The sequence below is a fragment of the Porites lutea genome, chromosome 13, assembly GCF_958299795.1.
Source record: "Porites lutea chromosome 13, jaPorLute2.1, whole genome shotgun sequence".
Taxonomy (NCBI): Eukaryota; Metazoa; Cnidaria; class Anthozoa; order Scleractinia; family Poritidae; genus Porites; species Porites lutea.
In genome coordinates, this window is record NC_133213.1 from 12223022 (window position 1) to 12239017 (window position 15996).

The 15996-nt window shown below is 40.5% G+C and overlaps 1 protein-coding gene across 1 annotated transcript; it reads right to left on the minus strand.

The window, feature by feature from the left end:
- Positions 1 to 49: 49 nt before the first annotated feature.
- On the minus strand, positions 50 to 14575 carry LOC140922845 (carnitine O-palmitoyltransferase 2, mitochondrial-like). The gene is made up of 12 exons (XM_073372875.1): positions 14451 to 14575; positions 10384 to 10448; positions 9405 to 9607; positions 7958 to 8017; positions 7776 to 7879; positions 6736 to 6869; positions 5632 to 5834; positions 4364 to 4634; positions 3735 to 3843; positions 2627 to 2881; positions 1347 to 1572; positions 50 to 701 (listed from the first exon to the last, which is right to left on the minus strand). The coding sequence occupies exons 1-12, from the start codon at positions 14508 to 14510 to the stop codon at positions 370 to 372; spliced, it is 2022 nt and encodes a 673-aa protein (XP_073228976.1). The 5' UTR covers positions 14511 to 14575; the 3' UTR covers positions 50 to 369.
- Between the last annotated feature and the right edge of the window lie 1421 nt (positions 14576 to 15996).

Here is a 15996-nt window from a genome sequence, read left to right on the forward strand (position 1 = left end):
ACAGGGGGAGACAGGGGTTAAGACAAGTGGGAAAAAGTTCAGATACAAATTTTGCCAAGAAACAGTATCCTGCTTTTTTATTAAACATGAAGCTCGTTGGCATTAACAGCAGTTTTGAACATTCCAAGGTACTAGGAGACAAAACCGTACTTCAGAAAGTCCTTCTGGAAATTCAAATGCGCGAGCTTAACAAGAGTACGAGGGCGCAAGGACCACCCGTGCAGCTACAATAGAATTTCCGCACAGTCATCCAGCGACTGAAACAGGAAGAGTAACAATTGGAAGGTACGAACGTGGGAAGGAAATGATTGTTTGGCTCCTGTTCCATACCCACGAAACAGCAAGCTAATGTAGGGAATCGTCTCAAATTCATTGCTTAAAGTTTTTGCCTTCAAGAACACTATAAATATCTTCTAAACTACACCGAACGCATTCTAAAAACCCGCGCACGTCTGTATTAGGAGGGTAACTAGTCACGTTACACCCCAACCAATCGTCTTGGATCCCGTAACCAACTCCAAACCCGTCCCGAACCACGGGACCGAACCCACCAAGCATTAAAGCTGGGGAGGAGAGAGTGCTGGTGGATAGTATGTTGTGATTGATCTGTTTGTAGGCTGGATCTTGGAAGATTTCAGGCACTTTTCCAGTGGACTCAGCCAGAGTGCGCAGGGAAAAGAGATGACGATCGAAGCCTTGGCCTGCAAAAAGGTGGAGATACAAATAAAAACGTTGCTCAACAAAAGACAGAAACAGAATGACGCTTTTGTCTTCCCCTTTCCTTAACGTGAGCACCCACAGTGAAATGAAGTCGAGGCTTGGGTTATCACAGGAATGCGGAAACGGTCTATTCTAAACGGTTTTTTTCGGGGGGGGGGATTCATTTTTTCATTCAGTTCATTTCACTTTTTTGATTTCCTTTCGTTTTTCACGTTTATTGGTGAGACTAGCTGAGACTATACAAAGGGAGACAGATTGAACGGCATTTTTCCAGGGCAATAATTGTTATGCCTTGCAGAGTGGTTCTGATTATTGACCATTAAAACAAAGCACTTGCCGCCTGCTATGGCTGAGGAGCTGTGTTACATTTTCTACTCCTTTCGTGGTTTTGTGGCCTTAAAGTGGATCATATGGCGACAGTCAAGGGAGTATTTTCGCATATATGCACCCTCCATACTTCCAACAAGACAAAGGATCAATACCACATGATATGCAGTTAGCGTGCAAAGCGAATCAGGCAAGCAGCACCTTTCTATATTACTGGTAGTTGAAGGGTTTCCCATTTAAACTTTGTGGATGACTTATTTCCTGTAGTTTAACACCGACTAGTTACTTGATAGACTTACCCATGGCTGCTTCTTTCGTCAATTTAGAATGCCAGTCCGCGGCTCGGCGGATCCTGTCCGTCATTTCTTCTACGCCTGCGCGGTGCGACCTTTCGAAAGCCTCTGCGCATGCTACAGTAGCGTTACTCGCTGGCCTGATCGTCTCTGTGCGCCCGTGTTTGAACGCCGCAGTGCTGCAAGACTCGTAAGTGGGAACAAACTTGCCACTGTGGCGAAAGATCGCCATCTACGGAATGAAAAGTTAAAATCGGACAGAGATTCTGGCAAGCCATACGACAGGTCGAGTCTTTCGCACATGATTTAGAAGTACATACTCTACAAGGTGTTCTATTTTCCAAACCTCCTCTATTAGCTATATCTGTTTGCGCAAATGGCAAAAAAAATGGCTATTTGTTTCCAAAACTGAAGATGAGGATGAGTATGATGACAACGACTATGATAACGATGATGACGACGATGAACACAAAGATGATGACGGCGTGTAAAGGGCATGTTAAAAAGAAATTCACCAGGCGTGTCTTCAGTCGAAAGCACACTCTTCAAGCAATGGCGATATCTGGTACTTAGTATCTCAAGGTCGATACCTTAAGGCAGTCATTGTTTATCAGCGGTCTAACTTACCAATTTCAGCATTTCTGCTTGTAACAAAGAAATCTGGATAGTTCGTTCAAATAAATGGTATGAAGGGAAGACACTTCAACAAGTTAATGTCAGGTTTCAAGAGAACACACTTCAAACCTGAGATGATGCCACCATATAAAGATTTACAAGACGTTTTAAACCGAACCTGTGGCTGACCCGTGTTCGATTGACAATATTACGAAATAAGAATAAATGGAGTCAGTTCTAGAAATACCTTGTTTTAGGATTCATTGCGTCCTAACAGCGACAAATATGGTTGAACTATTAAAGATATTAACGTGAAAGTAGCACTCCATCGGTCCAAAATTCACGCGCAGCGGAGTTTTGTTTCAAATTCCTGCGTATTCTTATTCAGGAATACGATCAATAGAACGTAATCTTAGAAGGAAGAAACTGCCATTTAAAAGCGCATTTAATTAAGCCCTTTCCTGACCAGAACTTACTAGGTAACCTGCAGGAAAATTTCATCCAAAAATTGAACGGAATTTCTGTCCTAAAATTACTATGTTGCTTTCTTGATACGCACGCGGCAAAATTTTGAATTTTGGCCAATTTTGTCCCGAGTCTTTGCTCCCACTGTCTAGTGCCCGGGAAGTAAGAACCTCTTTAGGTTACAGGGCTTACTCAGTGTTTCTCACCTGAAATGCAAGCTGCATGATAGCATCCGGACTGAGCTTTTTTCTTTTGATGTAATCTTTACCGTAAGTGAAAACTTGCATTTCAGCAATGTCCAGTCCCTTGATTGTATTATCAAATTTCTCCTTAGCAGCAGAAATCCCTCTTTCTGTTTCAGGTGTAAAGGTGAATTCGAGTTTTCTGACCGTCAGGTCGGCGCTTAAGTTCTTTGCACTAGCCGCTGTACAGGAGGGACGTGTGGTCGTATCTTTGTAAACCTACAACAAAAGAGATCCGTAATAATAACTGGTAAGTGTATCTGTGTGACAGTCAATGTAACCCCTTCTCGTTTAACAGTTTCCCATTCGACCAACTTATTGACAGAGCCGACTCTTAACCTCAAATTTCCTGGGCTGAAATAAAATTTTCCGAGCCGTATTTTCAATAGCATAAGTGGCGAGACATTGTAAAAATTAATGGCATTCATGTTGGTTGACTATATGCTCAATTCCCACAGTCCTTGGACGAAATGATCAATTTTCGAATTGCTGTCGACATTCGTGATCACTCCATGACCCGAAACAAACAACTTTGGTTTCAGTTTCCCCCTCAAAGTCACTGCCCATGATGGGAAGGGAGAAGGGAGAGAGGTATAGTAGCCGGGAGGAAGGGAGGCCGTGATGGAGGGAGCCAGGAAATGGAGTGGGAGGGAAAGTAACGGCGCTGTTTCCGAAAGATTAAGCCGGCGGACCTATGATCTAAAGATCCGGTTTTAAATCAGCTCTGGTCATTATCTGGAGTACAAATGTCAACTTCTTGATCACGCTTGTAAACTACCTTTTCGACGTCCTGATCAATGATGGTTCAATATGAGTGTTCCTCAGCCCCACTACCCTTTCTGCTAAATTAAAGCACTGTTTTATACAGATCAGTGCAACCTGTACGTAGTGAACAAACAGGAGCCCTCCTTACTGACCGCCAAATAGAAATGTTCACACAGTACAAGTCTGTTTATAGAAAATATGAGAAAAATAGTGCGGGACTCTCTGACGAATAAGTACCCTCAATACGGTGGTCCGCTTAAAATGTACAAGTTTCACTGTAACTGAAATTTTCAAAATTACTTTTTACCTCATTAAAGAAACGTAACACAGCAACTCCGTCTCCCCACGCATGCTCAAAATTTACAGCTGCCTTACCGTCCTTACAAACCACCAGCTGGAAAGATTTATCGAACCATCTGTAAGAAAAAGAAGAAGGAAAAACAGGGGGGAAGCATACTGTAAACAAGTCTGGAACAAAATAATAATCCGACTAATAAAACGGACAGTTTTTTCAAAAATCGATTTCAAATAGAGAAATGTGTCAAAACGAATGGAATAAGACGCTGTGTTGTATTGTTTAAAAGAAAGATGTTCAAGAGATTAGCTATAGAGAAGAAGGCTGACAGTTCGTATAATTTATTCAGCGATAAATGAGTTATGAATGATGAGTTATTTTCTTCTGGCCTTACCTTTCCAATAATTGTATTCTGTGCCTATTCCGTCTTCGACAACATAAACGGAAAACTATAAGAACTGCCTCTTCCCTAGAATCATGGATGTGAAAATAGCGCGTTTTGCCTTCGCGCGGTCTCATGCTTGATTTCGCTGGGGAGGGGCGGGGGATGGGGGGCGGGGGTGCTTGTTCATTTAATTTTGTCCAAGATAATGATTGTAGTTTCAATGCTGACAATTTCGGTGACTCATGACATATCTAACCTGTTTGTTCCATCGCCGTGAAGAAACGTTCTTGTTACATCTGCAACACTTTCCACTCCATGATCATCCAAACACAGTACAAAAATAGCACTGTCAATCAAACGCAGCGCTTCCTCGTTACTAGGCTCCGCCTGCAGGGCACGTCGAATGTTTGCCCACGTGTCACGGTTCTCAGTAGTCACAGCCGCAACTGGGAACTTAGGGGGAGGGGAGGGGTCTTCTACAATGTGCTTCAAATTCTGGTAAATGGTAGCGGTTGGCACTATATCACCTAAAACGAAGACAGAATAGTAAGGAAATGATGTTTCTTCAGTTAATGACGCAGGGGACCGAGGAAAAAAAATGAGTTCTACCAACAAGAGTGGTTGCTACCACTTAGCCATAGTAGACTTGTGCGAGCTAAGGCCTCATTTGAACTAGGTAGTTGATTTAGCAAACATCCTGCATACTACTAGGGCTCGAATGTTGCTTTGTCACCTTTTACTCATGATTTAATAAGGACGGCGAATTTTTAGCCTTATTACAAAGTAATAGGATTAGTTTTCAAAACGAATCACTGAAATCAGGGTGGTTTGTAGATGCGCTTTGGTAATCTGCATACAAAGAAGTTATGCAGGACTGGTCCATTGCAGCCCTTTACTCTACGATGCGATGTGAAATGTTTATGAGGCTACTGTCCATAGTAACCGTTAAATGGTTTGCCTGCGACAAAAGTAGATCCTTCTTCCATCCACTGTAACCCACTATTAAAGCCATGTTCCGCTAAGCCAGATACATTTTTGCTCGTTGGTAAATCGATCCGTCATCGTGTGGAAAGGTGCGGCACAAAACAGCGTAAAATTGCCTCAAGTTGCTACTGCGGGCAAGTGAATTGTTTTCGAGTAAATCCGACAATTACGTACAACGGCGGTACAGGAGTTTTTCTTAGGGGTACGCATAGGGACGCGTAGGTAGAGTAAATTTATACCGCTAAGATCGATCATCCGATTACCTGTTCACATGACACTTTTTTGTGTCTACCCGTATAAAGTAAACAGAAAATTCTCTCTAGCTGGGACGGGCACTAAGTTAGGATGTGTCTGCGCTATAAGGAGCCCAACAAAAAGACTGCAGAACTGCAGGGCCCAACTCTGGATAGAGAGGCATCCCTCTTAGAGATCGAGGTGTCCATTAGGTGTGAGATGACTGTACCAATAAAAAAGCACACGATGTTAAAACTCCGTGTAAATATTAATTAATTCAACAAAAAAAGTTGTTTAGATTCTTACCATCAGTTGTAATGGTATCGAAAACATAAAAGTTTCCTTTCCTCATGACCACCATGTGTCGAGCATTCTCAAACGTGGCTAGCCTGTCTTTTTTCACCTCAGGTATGCGGGTTGAACAAAACAACCTCGCGTATTGACTCATATCTAAAGGAAAAGCCTTCACTAAAAACGCGCCATACCATGAAAGCTTCCGGGGAACAAACCTGCATGTGCCATAAACAGGTTATTAGTGTCATAAACAAAGCAACTGAACTTGAAATATTGCTATTGTTGCTTCGGAGTGGGCTCCATGGCAAGCAGGTCGGTTGTCAAGAACAAAAATGTTTGCCTTAGCTGGGAACTAAACTTTTAGCAAATTCTGCGAAAAAAAAAAATCGTCTTATCAACCAACAAGACCAATGTCCAAACAATATTGTTTTAGGTGACCCTGTAAAAAACATTTGTTTTTGTTTTTTTAACTGCCTTTTTAGAGCTTTCCTTCTCCTACCTCCTTCCCTTCCACACTGTAGTTTAGTTTTTACTTTTTACCAAGTTACTGAACCCCTACCGAACCTCTAATCCCAGCGTGAGGGGCCGGGTGTTAGGGTTGTGGCTGGGTTTGGTGGGCGGGGCTCATGGCTGGGCATGGGTTTCCTACTGACCTGGGTTTGGGTTGGTGGTACCATTTGCAGCCTACAACCCCAAACAGAGTAGTTGGAACACTTAGTCGATTTCCCCTGCTTCCCATTCACAAAGTTGAAAATCGCTAAAGCTTTCCCAAACTGCGCTTTTTAACACCACTGCACGTGGGCGAGGGGACTGTACTGCGCATGCCACAAAATCGGAAGTGTTCCAAGTTATTTTGAACAGGGTTGTAGGTCAGGGCATGACAAAAGTGCTGTCTGATTACTTGAGGCTAGTGGAACAACCCACGGTGCTAGCATACTAGTTAAATTACAAATCATTGTCCGAAAGTCAAGTAACATTTGCCGATATAAAATACATGAAGGAGAAAAAGTGGATTGGTAAGCCTGCACAACTTCTCTGGGCTAGCAGGCTTTAGCAGCAGCTTTTTAATAAACTATCTAACTATCTATGTAATTGTTCCTATGTACTTGTACCTACCTGATAACATTTTTAAACCATTGTGTGTCACTTGTTTGTGGTTTTAAATGAAATACATCTGGTTCAAGGAGTGTTTCATCAAGTGACAGCTTGAATCTCATGGCAGATGTTATTATGTTAGTGGCTCTGACCACCTGTGAAGCAAGACCAGTACATCTTAATAGAAATGCCGTCAATAAGTTTCTCCAATTTTTCGATGTTTTTGTTTTGGCTTTTTTACATTTCATTATGCAACAGTTAAACTAATAGCATTACAATACAGGCAGAACAAGAATAAAAACGCACATTACACAAATGATGATACAGTGAAAATTTTTATTTTTTTATTATTTTTCTTTCTTTCTTTTTTTTTTTAGAGTGAAATGTGTGCAGTGACCAAAGACAGGTACATGCAGCTTCAGTTTCGCTTTGGTTGCATAAGAAACAAATGGCAAAAAAGAGCAAAATGGATATTATATAGATATGCAAATTCAATGCAACTCACTTGCACTTAGAAAATATTCAGTTGCCATAGCTGCTTAGAAATATGTGTATTTTACACAAATCATTAGAACTTTTGAAAATGTCAGGAAAAAAAATGATACTAAACGAAATTTTGTAACTGAGTGAAAACAAATCAGGGAAATAAATTATTCCTAAATATTAGTGACATCACTTGACATCCTGTTCATTAAATGAGTAAAAGTGCATTACCAGTTTAAAGATACAGCTAAAAGGTTTAGACTTGATTAAGCAGGTCACCCATAATAAAGTCACAGAGTCACTTAAACTTTAAACAGCAACAAAGCTCATTAATCTAGTGCATTAACACATTTGCACCCCAAACCACACGAAGAACCCAAGGAAAGATAATCACAGTATAATAAGAAAGAAGAATTTAGATTAAGTTTTAACACTTGGTTCTAAGTTAACTTAGTGATTATATTGGCTTTTGAACAATGGCATAGGTCTCAGACACATATTGACCCCTTAAAAGTCCCAAAAACAAGACCCTTTATATGTACATAGCAACCTGTCCATTCACTGTCCAGACATGTTACCTGGTCATTATTTTCTGCTACTGGATCATCTTTAAACATCATAAAAGGATTGTGGTTGAGGACTATGGAGTCTCTGTATGATAAATACATGTCATACCAGGGACCTGTAAAAAAAATGATTACATTAATTACTGCACAGCACTGGTATTGTCCATGATAAAAAGGTTTCTTGACAAGTATACCTGATATGTAACTAGTGTGTTTGTTTCTCTTGTTTTTCTGTACAAGTTCAGCATTTAGACCTGTGTAGAAAATGCAAAATCAAGGTCATATCTTTTATGTTTCAGGGCAACTAATGGCCACTTTCACACCACAGTTGGATAATCCATCTAATCATATCAGTTTTAAACCAGTCTGATAAACCTTTCTGTCTCAACATGAATTTGAGACTGACAAAATTCTATCATCAGTGATTCAAATATCATTATAGAAGGATTGATCATGTACTTAAAGCTCAAGTGCAGTTACCATTCCATTATAACACTTAAGCGCAATGTTACTTTTGGCAGAGAAATATGACCTAGCCTGAGAAAGCAGCAAACATTTTGGGGCCCCACCACTGCTATTCTTGCAAAATGACCTGATAAACAAGTGCAGATAATCCATCACTAATCATGACATCTCCCTTCCCAGATCAGGCTTAAAAAGTTAACTTCTGATTGGTGATTGCAATTAGAATTTCTCACACAGCACAACCATATCAGAGGCACTACCCAGATCTGGGTATTTACAAGTAATTGAGTATGTCATTTCTGCTGTCATTCTCCAGACATATTTCCCTGAAAAACAAGTGGTAACGTTGCAAAATGTTGGCTATTTTCTCAGACTATTATATTTAACCTGTAAAATAATTTTATAATTTATCTTTACCTCTGCCAACGCTTTTTGCAGTCTACTAAGTAGGTGTTAACATGACACCGGGCGACCTTCGTGCCAGAGCTAGTTCACTCGGTCCGGTTCCCTCTCATGGCTCTACATTTGTTTACATGATACCACCACAAAATGTCATGCTGGCATGAGTCACTTTGGCATGAGTTCACCCCGATTGTTGTACTGGGGCGAGAATTTCACTCCAGTATGAAATCTCGCAACAGTATCATGTAAACGCAAAACGACCACACATTTCACTGTGAAATCAGTCTGCCAGTAGACTGTAGCGGGTAGCGCATGTGTAATGTTTGCGATTTTGAATCACACATAAGTTTACACAGGAAGTGTACTTTCAAATAATGAGACATGAAATGACCAAGTCATCATGTAAATAACGTGATACAAAATCAAAAAGTCATCCCAGCTATGAAACTCACGCCGGTGCAAGTTTTCTCATGTAAACACCCCCTCTAACAGAAAGCCTGCTTATGCATCACATGTACAGTAACCTAGACATTTCAATCACAACTTGTTTTGTTTTCTTTGTTTGTTTCTGTTTTTGAGTTCCTTTTTTTGCAGGCCATGAATAACAATCAATCCATGAATAGATGGCTTTGTTATATTTTTTCAACGGCAGGCCCCACTACAAACACTCAGTCTGTCATATACACTTCAAACAGACAACATAACTAAGTCTTTCATTAAGGGCTGTACAAATCGATCAGTATAATATTCTACATCAATAAAATTACACTGTACCTGGACCTTCATGTTTCTGAAACTTCTCAACAAGGCGTTTAGTCTCTTCATATTGTTCAGGAGTTAAAAGTGGTTTTTGGGCATCCAAATACCTGTTGCACGTATCTTCTAGTTTTGGAATTGGTAACCGCGGTAAGCTGTCTTGGAAGTGATATGTGTGAACTATGGTCTTTGGATCAATGTATTTATCTTCTACACCTGAACTGAGAAGAAGAAACATACCAAGATCAGCTTGGGTGTGGAAACAGGTCAATTCTAGCTTCATCAATTTGGCTATTGTCAACTTGCCTACCACTTATTTTTGGCAGGATTAATTTAGGCCCAGGGCAAACGTTGAACCTTCCATTTACTGTAGCTGATTCCTTTATTTATAAATAAATGAATTAGAGATTAAGGTTTGAAGCAATCCAGGCCTGCATATCTAACTTGGCTCAAACCTTGAATTAATTTTGCATGGACCACATGGGAATTGTCAAACTTTTCATGTGCCAAATCTAATGCATAAATTACTATTATTAATAATAATTTGACCAGTAAGCAAGTTACATTGTATTAATGAATTTGGTCTGACTTGTTACGTTCAATGGGTGAATCAACAGATGAACCCAAATGGGTAACAGGTTTGGTACATGAAATGTTAGACATTTGAACTGGGCCTCACCTACCACTCTAGTTTTAGGTATCAAAAGTCCTGTAAGAAAGATTTGGTAACAGGACTAGAAGCAAACTATATTTCATCTTCTCTGATGTACATGAATGGCCATAACACGACAGTCTGGCTCAGTTGTTAGAGCCCTGGTTACAGCGTGCCCAGGAGTTCGGGGGTTTGTTTCCCAGAGTTTTGGCTTTTAACATGTTTATTTCAAGTCACTATATAAATGACTTGAGCATTCAAGTCAATAAATTAAAATTTGCATTGACCACACACAACTTTTTTGATCTTGAAAGAGGATATTCAGATGAAATCCTGACCACATACCTGTAACATCTACGCTGGTTCCACCTTCCAGTCAGAGCAAGTGGAAGGAAAAAGGAAGCACGACCCTGAAAGATCAGAAAGTTATACAGTGAAACCTGTACTAAGTGCATGGACACCCTTGGGGAATGCCCTAGTGTCTGCTTATTAATACAGGGTGTCAGCTGCTGCCTAATACAGGTTTGGTAAGAGAACGTCATATGAGGAATCAGATACCATTCAAATGAACAGTGGAAGTATTAGGAATACTCCCAAAGAGTATGACAATATAAGTTTACACGGATTTCATTATCTGTGTAGACCGATATCAAAATTTATTTTTTATTTATTTACTTATTTACCAGCTTTTCTGGACACAGGCCTGCCCAGAGGGAAAGTGCACGAACGGGACTCAGGTCCCATGCAAGGTGCAATCCCTACTCAATCCCACAACCCGTAAAGGTTGTCCACACCACCGGGGTCTACAACCCCTACTCTTTTCGAATAGTGATGTGGGTTCTTTTACATCCCACAAGAACAAATCTGTGAAAGTGCTGTGAGACAGGACCTACAGTTTTTCATCCTTATCCGAGAAGACTAGAAAGTCTAACCATTTGCAGATGTCATTACAAAGGCAGCACTTTCTTCTCAGTTTTTTAATTTAAAGACCCTGAGTGTTGGTCCAGCGGGGGTTTGAACCCGCGACCTCCCGCTCGGCAGACCAGCACTCTCCCAACTGAGCTAACCAGGCGACGGTTAGCACTTTAAAGAAAGATTGTACCTCAGTCTTAAGTGATCAAATGAGCAAAACAAGCTCTATACAAACAAAACAAAATAAAAATACTGTAAATCTGATCAAAAGGTTAATGAAGGCTGTCAGTACACATTGTAAGCAGTGAGTTATTTCTTGTAATTATTTGAACGATAAACTGACCAACTAGGGGTTTAAATATACTAGCTTTTAAAGCTTCACATGCATGCAGGTATACGTGTATTTCCAGTTTCTTTTTTCCTTGAGTATTCAATGATGTTAATGCAAATTAATGCATCTTTTGTCAAGTATGATCTTGATGATCATAAAATTGGCAAATTTGTGGGTGGAAATCTTTAGAATTTTAGGTGGAATTTTGGATGGTGGAATCACACGTGTCGGTTAATACAGGTTTTTATTATATGGCTACAATAGTACTGTATGCCTGCTCTAATTGGCTGCTAAAGTGCGGTGTGCGACAAATGCAGACTGCAGACTAGCAGACTTGCAGACTCGAAGATTTGCAGACCTACATTTTTTGTGACAGGGCTTTGCTCTGTTTACTGTTGGCGAATCGCCAAGTATGTCTGAGGCAAACAACAGCGCTAGCGGGCTACAAGCACAACAGTGCCCGATTCGACAGGTGACTGGAAATCCTTGCCGTGGAAGACTTAACATCGGAAGAACGGTGACCTAAACTTCAGCGAGAGCAGCAAAGAAGAAGACGGGTGGGATCATCGAGCGGCTTTATAGCGGAAGGACATCTGAAAGCAGGGAATAAGTCAGCACAGAATTTGATTGTCGGCGAATTTCTGTAATCATCCATCGTTTGCTAGTGATAAGCTAGCCGTTGTTCACTTGTCTTGCTTGTTTGGGGCCGAGTCTTATTCTGGTCAAACAGAGAGAAAGAGTGTCTGGCAAGGTTTCCAATCAAAGATTTGTGAACTCGTGTCTGGCAAACTCTCCAAGTGTTTATATACACACGGTTGTACGCACCTTATAACTTCATTTGCGCTTAACGAGTGTCTTTTGGTCCATAACTTTCACTGAAACAACTGCTCCACAGAATGTCACTGATAAAATGTAACACAAAAGAGTATCGAAGTATGACTGCACAATAAATGTCACAAAATCTACCTAAGCGGTCCCTTCGGAATTTTCTGTCTTCATCACGTCATCATTATCTACCGATTCCTCACGGCCCCTGTTCAAGCAAATCAAGATTTTTTCTGGCATACTGACTGTATATTTCAACTGTAAGTACTTTCCTTAATATACACGCGAGTTACTAGAGTGCCTCCTCGGGATTTCGCACTCTGAGCGAGATCCCTGCGGGGGCAATTATCCCCCCCCCCCCCTGTGAGTTCCGAAACGTGTCTGCAAGTCTGCAAGTCTGCAAGTCTGGAGGTCTGCAAGTCTGCAGGTCTGCGGTCTGCAAGTCTGCAGTCTGTGTTTGTCGCACACCGGCTAAAGTGGGCAGTATTTTCTTGTAATGACCGGGCATTTACTACATGTAGCTAGATGTCCAAGGCATATACAACATGTGTTTAACTTGATAGTGGACATGCATCCTTATGGACATCCATGTTGTGGCCAGTTAACAGCAGTCAAACAGGTATCCACTGACCTGTATCAAATTAATGACTGTATTGCAAGCCCAAGTATACAACTCATTGAGGTGACATGTTTTTTTAAGTTATCCTCTGACCAGTTATTTTTTTAATTGATCAAAGGCTGAGGTCCATAATGATTAATAGAGGCGTCAGCTTAATAAAGGTTTCATTTACAGTAAATAAATGGAAATAAATTTGTCGCCTCAGGCTACTTTCTGCTTCAAAGATTTTGTCAGCTTAATACAGTGTCTGCTTAATACAGGCTTCACTGTAATCTGTTTCTACGGAAATTTCAGTGACAATATGATATGATAAGTTTTACTTGTAGCACGAACTGAGGGCCATTCCATTTCCACAAACTCATCCCTGCCGACTGTCACCTCCATCCCATTAATGAGGTGGCTTTTACCAAGCCCCTTTAGAGAATTTATTCCCAGAGTTAAATCCATACAGAAATTAACATTTATTCTTTCCAGTAAACCCCTAGAAATAGCATTAGTTTTAATGCATGCACGACAGAAAATGTGGCAACATTATTTGCCGCTGTCAGAAAAGAGCGTTTTCAATCCTAGGTTTCCAGACACCATCAGTATAAAACGCAGACTACAGACTGCAGATTGCAGACTGCGGACCAGGGATAAAATGCAGACTGAGTGTAAAATGCAGACTGCAGACTGAGAGTAAAACGCAGGCTGGGTGCAAAATGCAGAATAAAGACTCTAGACTTTTTTTACACATTTGTGCTCCTTCTTCTCCAAATCGGTGAAATAGCTAGCCGGCATCAGTTACACTGCGCTTCCTAATCGAAGTGCATTGCACATTCGCCAGAAGTTTCAATGAACATCCCAACAGCTTAAGTCTGCACACCTTGATTTGCGATACTTTCAAGGAAGGTCTTCCAAATTTCCTGCAGAACATCTTTCTTTGTTGTTGGAATGATTATTACTCCCTTTTTTATCGTTATAATTCTTCATGTACAGTATTTTGGGTCAGCAGCTTTCATTTAAGCGTAAACATCGTGGTGTTGTACCAATTCGCAGTCCCTGGTCATGTATATCAAAAACTTCGTGTCTAAAGTTGAAGCATAAGGTCTCTCACACGGAAAAAAAGGTTCAAGATTGCAATTATGTTTTTGGGTCATTGACGACATTCCAGAGAAGAAAAGAATGGATTTGTGAAAGCAGATGTAGTCATGTAAGTGTTCGTTTACATGTATTTGCAGGATTTTTTTGCCCTTAAACCCTTCCATGACTACAGTTTATGCTCGGTCTGCATTTTACCCCAGCCTGCGTTTTACTTGCAGTCTGCAGTCTGCATTTTACACACAGTCTGCATTTTACCCCTGGTCTGCAGTCTGCAGTCCGCAGTCCGCAGTCTGTATTTTACACTGACTGTTTTCAAACATTTACTTAATATGTTTTACTGCAACTCTTCCTCAGAAAAGATACACCAACTGCAGCTATCATGACATGCAGGGTGTGAGGAAAACTAAGACACTAGGTACATCCGATCCACCATCATCAGATCGATGATCCAACCTTCCATTTATCTCTTCCTCGATTCATTCTTGGTATTTTTCCCCTTCAGAAACGGAAATTTCGGATAAAAACTCCCTTCAGAAAAACCCCCTTCCAAGAAATCCCCCCCTCAAAAAATTATCTCAAAGAATGGAATGGATCTAAAAGCATCAAAGAAATGAAATAAACTAACTACTAGTGAATACAAACCTTAAGACCACTTCTAGCTGCTATTCCATTGCAAAAAACGGCCTTAGAAATGTTCATCATTTACTTTTCATTCACGGTTCCAGGATAAACCGGCCGGTTAAAAATTCTGTACATATATTTTCAGATATTAGTTGTATCTGGGTTTAGCATAAATTTCCGAAAGAAATTATAGGTAACAGTCTAGCTGTACAGCGGATTTAACCATTGTTGGGATAATCTTCAAATACTGGGTAACCAAGGGTACAGTCACCATAGTACAGCAGTGGGGAATGTAAACAGTGTGGAAAATCAGAATTAGCGCTTAGAGCGGTTTTCACTTGACTGTCGAATTGGGATTGGTTTTGGTTTTGGTTTTGGTTTTACTACGTCCTTTGGTTGGCTAGTGTATTTACTTTGATTTTGGTTTTACGACAGTCAAGTGAAAACCGCTCTATGTATCAAAGTTGCCATTTTTTGGCAGGATTGGGCACGCAAAGTCTGTAGGTTTTCGGTTTTATTCGGCTATTTGACGAAGTGAGAGCCGAATTAGTTCGCGATATCTCGAGATCACTTCGATTTCTTTGATTTATTCTTTAACTTTTTCGAGGAAGAAAGAATTATTATTTTGGCTTTCCCGAGGTTTGAACCGACTCACCTGTGTGACCCGTCAGATCAGAGGAGACTCTAAGTTGAGGGATTAGCCGATTCCGCTACTACGGCCCAGGATAGTTTGGAATATGAAAATAGTTATGAAATGATGCACTAGTTTCGGGACAAGATTGGGCGTGCAAGTTCGTGACTTTTCGGTTTATTTCGGCTATTTCACGAAATGAGACCGGATTTCTTCGTGATATCTTGAGATCACTTCGAGTTTAGCCTTTAATTTACTCGAGGAATAAATAGAGGATATTACGTGGCCGCGCAGAGACACGAAATTTCTCTTCGAGTATTAAAAAACATTTCACGAGTGAGCCCTCTTTTCGAACTGTTTTATGATGAATTTAAAGTTACAAAATGCTGCACAAAGACATTTTGTCTTTGTTGAGGGTTACGTAGTAAAATTGCTTTCATGCGTTGCGTGACTTTCTCGAACGTTCTCTACGTTTTTGGATTAATCATGAATAATTAATTACGGCATGTTTACATTTCAACATGAGTCAGCAGATTTGCATCAGTTACTGAAATCATAAAATATGTTGAAAAGCTACTACTATTCGCCTGTTTAGTATTTTCTAGAACCTTATGTCAAACGGTATACAAGTTCCTAGCCTGTGAACAGGCTCTCTGTTTGGGGAAAAATAGCCCGCTCGACTAAAGGCCTGTTCACAGGCTAACAAGTTCCAAGCGAGTTCTTTCGACGAACTAAGTTTTTTCCCACGAGCTGGACTGCTGTGTGTTTAGTCAAGTGTGGCGAAGGTCGATTTTCAAGTTCTGTGTTTACAAGTTGGCGGAAGCCGTAAGATATCTGAAGTTCAAGTGAGAGTTTGTTATTATTGGCAGAGACTGTTTAGTTTTACTCAAGTTCAAGTCAAGTTTGTGTTGGCAGATGATGTGTTTTAAAGCTCTG